The following is a 12,632-nucleotide window of genomic DNA, read 5'->3' as shown; positions in this document are numbered from 1 at the left end:
GGATTAACACAATGAAACTGTGCTTTATATAAACAACATTTAGTAAGCCGAAGAATCGGACATCAACAAATTGAATTTGTTCGTCACGCATTGCTAATCTGGAGATAGTAGGATCCCTTATTAATTCAATTTGCACAAGCAATGTAAAAGCTAGTACGTTATTATTAAATTTCCTAATATTTCTTGTTGATATAAAAAATTGCAGAATAATTTGGGTCTTGTAGGGTTTGGCAATGATTTAAGACTTTTATGTATAAACAAATGCAGGTCTGCCCTTTTCTCGATTGTATATTGACACCTAAAACGGCTTGAACACGAAATGTTCTCCAATAATGTTCCAATAGTATTTTAATATATCATCCGAGACAAACAAATATCAAATGTTGCCTATCTTGCAGTTCACTATAACCGAGTGTTTGTTGTACTTATTATTCACGAATTCGGTGACCTTTGACATATTTTCAGTCACAAAACAATACTCTTTTGCGTAGACAATCCAAGCGACAATACGAACTCAAAATCAGAAAAAAAATAACCGAGAGACAGTGATCATTTGTAGCAGAAATCAAAAGAGACTGATAGTTTTAATTCTTTAATATTTGTTAAGATGATACAACATTTAAAGGTATAATGAACACAGTTTCATCTTATAACCAAATAAAAGATGCATACAGTTCTTGCAACCTTATGCGTAACTGTTTGACGTGAACTTGACTGATCGGTGAAGGATCGGTGACGAATGTTTGACTGATCGATGAGTGATCGGTGATCGGTGACCCATAGGATCCGTCAGATTAGTCAAATAACCTATGTGAGAGTTACCGTGACAACGTTCAGTGATCGATCAGTAAATTAATTTTATGCATGGATCGGACGGATACGTTTATATTTGAAATTCTTATGTAAACCGAACTCGACAGTGTTAACAATTGATGAACGCGGACCTCTACGAGGACACCTTAATTTGTAATATAATAGGTTGCAATAAAAAAGTAAAAATAGTATAAATAAAGGCAACAGTAATATACCGCTGTTCAAAACTCATAAATCCATGGACAAAAAACAAATTTGGAGTAACAAACTACAACTGAGGGAAACGCATTAAATATAACAGGAGAACAACGACACAACATTAAAATGTATCACACACAGAAACGGACTAAGCATTAGACAAAATCCTATGAGAATAACAAATATAACATCAAAACCAAATACATGAATTTGGGATAAATAAGTGTAAAAGGTGATTTCTCCATTTCATCTTAGTCTAGGGTTCTTTATTCATCAATGATGTAATAATATAATTATTATTATAAACCCTACAACATATAACAAGATACATATTAAATACATTAATCTAAAAATACTATATCATACTGTGTTACAGTTATTATAACATTACTGCAGATCAACATAAAATCAGATTAATGAATGTTTATAGTTCTTATACAATATCTATACACAAGGTGACATGACATGCCTGATGATAATTAACACTTGCAAATATTCACTCATCGTTCATATACAATCATCAGCTTTGACAATTCAACATACTACTATAATGTCAAGATCATATAACACTATTTCCATTTACTAAATAGATATATGTAAATCCATATTCTACAAATAACCATAGCATATATATCAACGGTAGATAACTCTATATTATATCAAATGTTCTTCACTGTCTTAAATAAACACTATATATTATGCTATTTCAAGTATACATGATAAACTCACCAGTCTGTGGAACTGAGTTTAATAACTAACATCGACAGTCTAACTAATATTAACAGTAACGATCTTCATACTTCTACAGTAATGGTAACAGAGGTTCACATCAAATATGGTTCATACAAAGTCATGATGTCCTGTTTCAGAATGAATTCCATCACTATACTAATCCATAGAACTTATGGAACTACTAATCAGTCACAATATAAAGTCTATGAGCACAAAGTGCATCAAAACATACAAATATATAAGGATCAAAACAAAGACATCAATCCTCCATTACTGTTTTCAAAACTACTACCAAAACTGGGGGCAAGGCTTAATAAACCAATCAGAATACAAGAAAACCTAAACACTCTAGTGAACAGTGAGTACTGATAGTAAAATCAATAGTAGGTAAATGCTACAAGGTTAAACAGTTAGATTTTATGGATCAATGAATAATCAATAGGCAATCAATAGAATAAAGGTAAACTTAAGTAAACTACTCTGCAAATGAAAGAATATAATTAATGGTGTATCAGACTAACCTATAAAACATATAAAATATATAAATGATTAATATGATAAAAATCCACACTACCACATCCTCCCCTCTGTTGGAGAATGTCTTCCATGACATCACAAATATCTCTCCTCCTCCTGAGAAAAAATATGACGTCCTCGTAATCAATCACTTCTCAGTGGCAATCTTCAAAAGGCCTGCTAGAATCTGGTCCTCCATGCCTTTGAAAGTACCGCTAGAAGCAATATCCTTCAGATAATCAGCTCTACTCTTCCAATCAGGTTGTGACTGACTCTTCTTGGATACTATAAAATCCTTATACTTCGTGGTAGCTGTCGATGTTCTGGCACGTACAGATCTTCTCGGTTCTATCCATGGTGCTTCAATGTCCGGTTGAGGGACATTATCTACTGTTTCTTTAACAGTGTCGTCTTGCCCAGGTTCCTCTGTATCATCAGATAATGTAGCGTCAGCTACTTGTTGATCGGTCTCTGACACTTCATCAGGCTCAAGTACTGGATCAACTGTATCACTCTCTTCAGAAGGAAGGTCGTCACCCTCAATTCCAGTATCTTGCTGTTCAGCAACGTGTTCCTGATCGTCATCATCCTCGTCCTGAACGGTATCATCATCATCCTGCGTTTCTAACTCATCTATAGCACTGTGTGGAGCACTTAAGTGTTCAACGTCAGGTTCTGTAACCACATAAACCAAATAATCGTCATCCCTTTCTTCATCAGAACTTGTCAGAGTGCTATCATGAAGACTTGGCTTTGGTTGTGGATCTGTTTCCCTATTCTTCCTGGGTCTTAATCGTGGTGCAGGAGTAGGTCTAGGCTTCTCCTTTTCTTCATCTTCATCGATGGAAACTGAACCAATAGGCAACAGAAGGTTCCAATGTAAGGTTCTCTTTCTTCCATGTCCGCTTTCCTTTCTCACTGTAAAGACTGGGATAGTGGAGTTAGGTTGTTCTAATATGACGTAGCTGTCATTCTCCCCTTTATCAGATAGCTTGTGCTTTCCATCGAAACTCAGAATCTTTACGAGTACTCGGTCGCCTGGATGTAATATGGCTCCACGCACTTTGTTGTCATAATGTTTCTTCTGACGTCCTTGAGCTATCTTTGCTGAATTCGTAGCTAACTCATAAGATTTCTTCAGTCTTTCTTTTAAATTCTCAATATACTTCGTATTTGTCTTCTGTTCTTTCGTTGTTTCTATTCCTAGTGCAAGATCTATAGGCAGGCGTGGTTCTCTGCCAAACATCAGAGCAAATGGTGAAAATCCTGTCGTTTCCTGTTTTGTACTGTTGTATGCTTGAACAATTGGACCAAGGTATGATTTCCAATCGGCTTTCTGGTGATTCTGTAATGTGACACGTCTTATACATGTTATAGTAATGTGAATTCACCCTCAAAAATAAGAGAAAACAAACGACACAACGGAAACACAACGTTAAAATGTAACACACACAGAAACGAACTATAATATAACAATGGCCATATTCCTGACTTGGTACAGGACATTTTTGAAGGAAAAAATGGTGGGTTGAACCTGATTTTGTGGTATGCCAAACCTCCCTCTTTTATGGCCGTCTGAAATATAACATTAAAATGACAACACAACATTACAGGACTAAAATATAAATAAATAGGAGAACATAATTGACAAAGAAATACACGAATAATAACTAACAAAAGGCAACAAGTTTAAAATTTTAATACGCCAGAAGTGCATTTTGTCCACACAAGACTCACTAGTGAGGCCCAGATACAAAAGTTTGAAAACCGAAACAAGTACAAAGTTGCACAGCATCGAGGACCAAAAGTTCATAAAAGTTGTTCCAAAAACGGCGTTAAGTACCAGAACATCCCTATTATTTAGAATAACTTATACTTTTGCAAACAGTAAATTTTATAAAATGACTATACAAAAGATGTATAATAAAACTTAAGTATTAACTAATTACTGGAAACAACCGAAATACACTACATAACTCGACGAAATTCAGCACATCCGAATAAGTTTAAACCTCAACGACAAGTGACGTCATATTTGAAATTGTAAAAAATGACAAAAAAACACGTCATATTTGAATGAATAAGATAGAATAGGATTGATTTAAGATTATATTTGAACTAAATACTGATATTACATTTAACATGTTAAATAACAATGCACATTCCAATACTTATTAATAGCAAACTAGGGTAGCAATTAACTATATTATATGTCCGGTTTGTTTTGAATCTAACTTTAAACGTAAACCATCGTACAGATTACGTTGAACAAAATGAAATCTAATTAATGAAGGCGGTGATTAATTTTCTTTACCATAACACATGAATATAATAGAAAAGACGTGAACACATTTGACAAAACCCAATGAGAATTACAAATATAACATTAAACATTTTAACTAAATACATAAATTTGGAATAGATATAAGATGCTTTAATAGCTTTGTTTGTGTTGATTAATAGTTTTGTTTTTAATATTGTTAACATGAATTTCTTCCTAGGAAATTGGTTATTATTGACTGACATTGGATTTATGTACTTCATAAAGTTTGAAAAATGTTGTTGTTCCTAAAATTAAAAGAATGTCAGAAAAAACATACTAAAATTGTGTTTGCATTGTTGAAAATTACCAAAACTATTCTTGATTTTATTAAAAATAATACTATTTTATTTGAAATCAGTTATTTTTAACATCTCGAAACAAGTCTTTTAATTAGAATTGAGATATAATAAGAATCAAAATACTTAAAGTTTTAATGATGATATTTTAATTGAGGTTTCATCTGTACACTTCTTTTCATTTCAATTCATAAAACTTAACATAATTAATGAAAAATAATTTCAGTTGAACTTGAACGTTCGTATTTCACGGGTAGCCATTTTAATTAAATTAAACGAAACTAAGATTCCGTAATTTGTATTAGTGGGTTCGTGGTCTAGTGGTTAAGACCGATGGCTACAGTACTGAAGGTCGCGAGTTCGATTCTCACTCGAGACATCGAATTTTCAGTACATCAGTAGGGTGATTTCCCCCCTCCTACACACACCTCTGGTATCCAGACCGGAGTAAAAACTAGATTGAATACTTTGGGGGCCTCGGTAGGTCAAAGTTGTTCTTAGCTTGACCCAGAGATCAAAGTTCTGAAATCTCTTCGGGTTGTCTGTTCCCACCGAGAAGCCCGGTGGTTCACTCCGAGGACTTCGGCTTCCTCCACCATAATAACAGACTTCCCGGTGTCCTACACGCTCCTTTGGGCGGTGTTGGGTGGGGATTGTTCTGGTGGTGGGATAATATTGTAAAGGACACATCTCCATTAATCCTTAGGGAGTGTACATGGATCCGCTGTACCCTTGCAGTCAATCAAAGGGTGCGTCTCAACTGGCAGAATCTCGAAGTACATACATTAGTTTATCATGCGACGTAGTAGAGTTCAATCCGTCAGCAAGGTCGATCGGTACTATCCGTCCGATCAGTCCGATCAGTCAATTAATTTCACTTTAAGTCTCACGGATTGCTGACGTGAGTTTGACGCGGACTTGACTGATCGGTGACTGATCGATGACCGCTGATTCATCGCTAAAATTGTAACGCCTAAGGTTGCAAGTATTGTATTTATAGTTTTTATCTATTACCTTTCACAATTACTTGCACCACTTTTCTATCGATACCGACTCTGTTCTTGGCTGTACAGACGTAGTGTCCACCATCTGTAGATGATACATTTTTAAAAACAAGATAATTTGCTATCTGTCTTGCATTATGCGGTAATGAGGGTTTCTAAAAGAATAAAAGACAAATTTAACATGTTACTTAGTATTTGAATTAAGCTGATACTTTAATGATAAGAAGTCATTTTATATTAAAGACATGTCTGCTATCTCTGTTTTTGCTAAATGAACAAAACCGTTAAGATATAGCAATATAGCAATAAAGCATTTTCATTTGTTCAACCAAGGGCGAAAAAAAGTTATATTGACGACGCCCTTAACCGCATGAATGATTTTCACCAAAATCTAAGTTTTTAAAGGAAATTTAACGATCTCGAAAGTTGTAAATTAAAGGAACCTTAGCAGTCAAAGCAAGTCCACCTATGAAAACCAGTGACTACTCGTATTTTTACAATACATATGAGTATCAATCAACATGACCTCCGCAAAATGCTGAAAATCGTATCACTCTATTTAGAAATAAATAAAAATTTGAATTAGAAGCGAGATCGTGCAATGTAATTCTGTAGATACGTTTGATTTCATTTTAAATGTAAATTATGTAAATGATCGCTTGCCTGTATAAAAATCATTGTTTGATGGTTTGTTCAACTGATAGGTACAGACTGAACCTTGTTTTCGAGTGAACTGATTTATGATGACGAATATTGGTAAGATTAAAGTCCTCGATATCTTTGTAAAGTAACCTTTAGAAAGTGCGTTTTTTTTCTTTTCATCTTTCCAATGGTTTCAAACGTCTATGACTGACAATAACAGACATAACAGGTGTACATGTGAATTCGGTTGAATAAAGGGTTTTAACAGTATGTTTTAAGTAGGAGTATAGAGAATGGAGCATTGAAGGGGTAGTGAATAAAGTTTCGTGCGAATGTAATGAATAAATAAGTTTTTTTTTATAAATGGCATTAGGGAATCAATAGAGTCATCATGGAGAGCAGGTAATGTTAAGTGACTATGACCATGACTGCGTCTACGATGAGGAGTAAAGTTGAGTATGTTCTTCACATTCACCGAACTTAAAAAAGAACTAAAAAGAAAACCTTTATCATCAGTTTTGTCATTGCATAGCTATGGCCTCACTGTTCTCAGCTCTAAAATCCAGTAGTCTTTCGTTTTGCGACGGAGAGGTATTCCGAGATAAAAATTGTCAGTTATATGGTATATTTTGTCGGTGATGCGAACTCGCAAAAATGAATTGAATCAGCATGCTGGTCGAAATGCTGGTGAACAATGTCGCTTCCATTATTGATGATGAATGATTTGTGGCCGAAAAAACGTCTATTAAACACTATATTCCGTAGACGAGATTCGTTTCATTTGAAATTTAGCCGTATGATAGAAGAATCATTAAAGAATTCAATAACTTAATCATCAGAGATGATCCCACAATGATGTGATAATAGTAAATGATAAAGGGCACTGTACACATGTCCATGTTTTCAAATGCAACAGGCGTTCTACTAATAGAACATATACATTGACCGAATGCTTTTATCGTGTTCATATATATCAATATACTGTGGATTAGCTTATGTTCGTGCGTACCAATTTTCATTGATTTAGAAAAATAGTGCCTGTCCGTGGATATTTAAATCGTGGTTTTGCCGAAGTTTGCATACAAGCCTAGAGGAAATTTGTTATTCGTTTAACGTTTAATTTCGTGGACTTATCACATGAAATCCATGAAATTTGATGTTCAACGAATTATGATTAATCCACAATATACTGCCAAAATAGACCAACTATATATTTTGAAAATTAAATCACTGCGGAATTTCAACGAGGTCTAACGTACACATTTAGTATCATACAAATTGCTGTATCAATGCCATTTGCAGTTTACATTAAATTCTTTGTCTTTTTTCGTATTTAGACACGGTGTTGTCGTTTGTGTTTAATTTATGAGTTTGAATGTACCTCTGGCCTTGAAGTCATAACACTTTCGAGTCAGTTTTTTGTACTTATCTTCCAAAATCAAACAATCAAAATGTTGAATTTCATGTGTCGAGCATGACTTTTACGCTCTGAGCACTGAGCAAAGTTTTATGATTATGTTATCTTTCGCCTTTTCATATTTACAGAAAGGTAAGTCAAAATTCATCAAATTTCAATGTCACAAACACCTCAAAAACAAAACAAAAACAATAGTGTCATCCAATTCTCTGTATTTATGTACTGCCAATGTAGGTAAAGTTTAAACTTTGTATAATATAGGTTAGCTGCTAATGGGACTTTTAAAAGATATCAGAAACCTGTAGACTAAAATCGTTGTTTTTAAATTTTTACTTGTTGTAGTTTGAAAATGATCTAATTCCTTAACACTCTAAAAGTATTTAAACAATCCCTTCCTTTCATGGTTTAATCGTTCATCAATAATTTTGTTTAAATTAAGTATTAAAATCAATTAGTATATAAAAAAAAACCTGTTATAAAATAAAAGTCACTTCTGATTTAAAATATAACTACATTTTTTGTGTTTTTACTTACATGAAGAGATTCCCAGGTGACAGATGGCACAGGAATTCCTTCTGCATTACACACTATAGTTAAAACACTAGATCCTTCTAAAACTGTTTTGATATTTGCAAGGGACACACTGGGCTTGATCATTATAAAAGGCTCTGTTTGAATAAGAACAATTTTATGTAATATGATAAATCTTCAAATACAAAATAGCTGCATTCCTACGACAAGGGCATGCCAGATGTTCTAATATTGTAGAAAGACTTCATTGCTAATCATATAAAGCTGATGAATTTGATAACAAGTGCTCCGGAAGAGTGAAGATCATTCTTTACATTTGTCAACTGTGTTTTCTAATTGAAGTTTAATCGGTATGAATAAGGGTCGTGATTTCAATATTATGTGTCATTTAACAGATATCTCCATATGCCACATTTCATTTTTTAGCATTTAAAAAGCTCACATCAAACTATGTTTGCTTATTAGCTCATAAGACAAATTTTATCAATAAAAAGTAAACAATTCTAAATGGAATATCTCTTATAAAATGGTAAAATCAAAAGCTGATTAAACACATCTCACCAAGTGCAAACAACTGTAAGGCAGTCGCATCAAATTCCATTTTATTGACATATGAACAAATGCATTCTTTCGAATTAAGAATATTGTTATGATTAAAGTATTTTAGAAAAAGCTGAGAAAATACTAACCATGATAACCTTAACCACATTGTGTACTTCAGTGTTACACAATAAAGAAAACATTGAATAAATAAAAAAAAAAAAAAAAAAAGAAACTAACCTTCTTCACAGTTATTTCCAGAAAATCCGGGTGGACAGTGACAAGTATGTCCTGAATTTTGATCGTCTGTACATATTCCCCCGTTTAAACATGGGTTACTTTGACACTCTTTGTCTATAATTGAAAGTTAAGATATATTTAAACTGATATTTTGTGTCAATAGTGTTTTAAGGGCCAATAAACTTCTAATTTATTCATTGCATTACAATCTTACAGTCTACGGATGATTTGCAGTTGCTGTTTAAGAAAGAAACAGTCAATTATGAAAAACAATCACATGGAACGTCCTGTTTAGTGTTTGAATGTATCAGTAAATATCAAATTTACTGTGGTTTCATTATTTTTCGTTGGATGCCAATGTATGGTAGTTTCATGGGTACAGGCGAAGAACGTAATTAAATTTTCAACAAATTACAAATTGTCTGTATGCTTTTGTGCAGATTTCAGCAAAACCACAAAATAAATATCAATAAACATGTTAGTCTTCCTTATGCCACAAAAAATTGGCACCCATGATAAAAAAAAAAATGATTCCACAGTATGCATATATTTGTCTTGTAGGTTACCGGCAGTCACATACTTAATATCATATAAGAAACAAAGCACTAGCGTCAGACTGATTTAACCCAAAGTTGACAACAACATCAACAAAATCGTATGAAATGGTTTTTATGCTCACATAACTTTCAAAATTAATGATCACAAAGAACGCGTAAGACAAGGTTAGAAGTCAAAATGTTATATATAAGAGCATTAACCACAACAGGACATGCACTTAATATCTCAATATATACGCTTCACTCGCACATGATCACACGTACTGTACGAACTGGGTAGTGGTTCAACAAAGTAACGAGGAACTGGAATTGTCACTACATAAGTTTTACGATTACAATCAATACGACCAATACGATGTATACGCGTCCAGACTCGCTAGCAACATGTTTTTGTGTTTAAGATATTTGATATCAGAATAGTCAACTAATCTGTAATTGAAATGAATGTGCTATATACAAAAAACGACAGATGTTGTATGAGTGCCAATGAGATAACTTTCTACCCATGTCACAGTTTGTAAACAGTAAACCATTAAATATTTTATAGGTCAACACGAGGACTGCAACACAGAGCATTGGCTAATACACAAAAACAAGCTATAACGGACCGCAATATGACAAGTGGAAAACAATTCAAACAAGAAAATAACGGTCTAATCTATATGAAAAACGAAGAACAAGAAACACTTATGAAACACATCAACAAACAACAACCACTGAACAACAGGATCCCGACGTAGGACAGATGCAAAGACATACTGAGGATAAAACATATTCACAGTGGCCAACCTTTACCTTAACATGTACCAGTAGTAAAATATTACAACAAAGAAAGACACACTACAAAAATGTCAATTGAAATTGCTGATATCTATCAGAAAGAAATATTGAAAAAAGTAAACATACACTGAATTGTTACACAATATATAAAAATATGTAAAATAATGCGAAACAGGCAACTATTTGGGACAAAATAGCTATATAAAATAACGAACACAGGTAACTGTAAACATAATAATAACAGTCATCCAGGTTGGAACATTTTGTAGCTTGAATGTTGGGTGATGTATGGACAACAGCAGACGCATATCCTCGACACTTCTGGGTATTGCATTTTTTGGAATGACTCAATATGTATTTGTGATCTTGCTTTTCATATTCTAAAGGTATTTATATGACTATGAATTAATCGAAGTAATTGAAAGCATTACAAAATTGTGCCAAGTTATATTTTAAATTGAATTTTAGAAATCTATTTACCTATTTCACAATTCTTGCCTGTATATCCAGATTTACAGGTACATGAATACCGATTTACATGATCGTGACACACTCCAGAGTTTTGACATGGATTACTAGCACATTCGTTGATTTCTTGAAAGAAAATGCATTGATCGTTACTCATTAAATATTTATTTGCACAATTGAAAGTCTTTTTGTACAAACTTTAAGGTTGTTATTGGGTCTACATATGTTTGAATTAATTTTAAGTTGAAATTTGTTAAATACAATCAGCCCATCGGTTTTTCATTTGAATTGCTTCACAAGGTACTTTATATTTCATCATATGGTATATACGTTGTTCACTTGAATGTTATACATTTACAAATGAGCAGATCGGACTATCTAATCATTTCCTCACACACATGTCATAAGCATATGGTCATCCCCTTATTCATTTCAATATCATGCCAACCCAGAATAATCCTATGCATAATTCTCTTATCCCACTCCACCACAAAAAGCCCTTGTACATGGTAACTTCTTGAGAAATGAAAAAGATGTACCGGGTAAAGTATGGTTGCATTATTGACCAAACCATTCCTGACTTACATATACAAAAAGAAGATGTGGAATGATTGCCGATAAGACAACTCTCAACAATAGAGTAACATGGCAGAGAAATTAACAATTATAGGTCACCGTACAGCCTTCAACAATGAGCAAAGTTGATACTGCATAGTCAGCTATAAAAAGCCCCGAAATGACAATGCAAAACAATTCGAAAGAACGCGCTAAACAATGTTATAAATCAAATGTTATATATTAGAGTATTAAACACATAAGGACTTACCCATAATATTTCAGTATTTCATTAAACATTTGAAAGGTCAAAACGAGGACTTCAACACAGAACCTTGGCTAACACATAACAACAAGCTATAAAGGACCTCAATATGACAAGTGGAAAACAATTCAAACAAGAAAATAACGGTCTAATCTATATAAAACAGGAACAAGAAACACTTATGAACACATCAACAAACAACAACCACTGAACAACAGAATCCCGACTTAGGACAGATGCAAAGACATACTAGGGATTTAAACATTTTAACAGCGACCAACCTTTACCTTACCATGTACCAGTGGTATATAATTACAACAAAGAAAGGCATACTATAAAATGTCAATTGAAATTGCTGATGTATATCAAAAATAAATATTGAACAAAAATAATTAAACATTCACTGAACTGATAAAAACGATAGGTTACACAATATAAAACAAGATGTCAAAGAATGGCAAACAGTCAACTATAACCTGGTGCAAAATAATTATATGAAATAACGAACACAGGTAACTGTAAACATGATAATTAGCTTGTAAGGAGTTATCCAGGTTGGAACAATTGTGTAGCTTGGATATTGAGTGATGCATTCACAGCAGCAGACGCTCATCTCGACACATTTTTTTTGAAAATCATTGGAATGACTCAATATGTATTTTAAATATTGCTTTTTATATTCTAAAGGTATTGATATGACTATGAATTAATCGAAGTAATTGAAAGCATTACAAAATTGTGCCAAGTTATATGTT

The 12,632-nt window shown here is 33.3% G+C and overlaps 2 protein-coding genes across 2 annotated transcripts in view; both read right to left on the bottom strand.

The window, feature by feature from the left end:
- The window catches only part of LOC143052455 (basement membrane-specific heparan sulfate proteoglycan core protein-like), a 48,756-nt gene that overhangs the window by 11,325 nt on the left and 24,799 nt on the right, over positions 1 to 12,632 (bottom strand). The window contains exons 8-11 of the mRNA XM_076225498.1: positions 11,070 to 11,183; positions 9,253 to 9,366; positions 8,476 to 8,609; positions 5,893 to 6,037 (exon numbers count right to left, since the gene is read on the bottom strand). Of these exons, the coding sequence (XP_076081613.1) occupies positions 5,893 to 6,037; positions 8,476 to 8,609; positions 9,253 to 9,366; positions 11,070 to 11,183 (507 nt within the window). The remainder of the gene's footprint in view (positions 1 to 5,892; positions 6,038 to 8,475; positions 8,610 to 9,252; positions 9,367 to 11,069; positions 11,184 to 12,632) is intronic.
- Positions 1,341 to 3,547, bottom strand: LOC143051265 (uncharacterized). Its single transcript, XM_076224224.1, has one exon. The coding sequence runs from the start codon at positions 3,503 to 3,505 to the stop codon at positions 2,408 to 2,410; it is 1,098 nt and encodes a 365-aa protein (XP_076080339.1). The 5' UTR covers positions 3,506 to 3,547; the 3' UTR covers positions 1,341 to 2,407.

This window comes from Mytilus galloprovincialis, chromosome 11 (genome assembly GCF_965363235.1).
Source record: "Mytilus galloprovincialis chromosome 11, xbMytGall1.hap1.1, whole genome shotgun sequence".
Lineage (NCBI taxonomy): Eukaryota > Metazoa > Mollusca > Bivalvia > Mytilida > Mytilidae > Mytilus > Mytilus galloprovincialis.
The sequence above is the reverse complement of the archived record's forward strand: the minus strand, read 5'-3'. Positions and strand labels throughout refer to the sequence as shown.

What these genes read in the sequence shown, in the direction of transcription:
- LOC143051265 (XM_076224224.1), bottom strand. Translation starts at nt 3,505, where the DNA reads ATGTTTGGCAGAGAACCACGCCTGCCTATAGATCTTGCACTAGGAATA.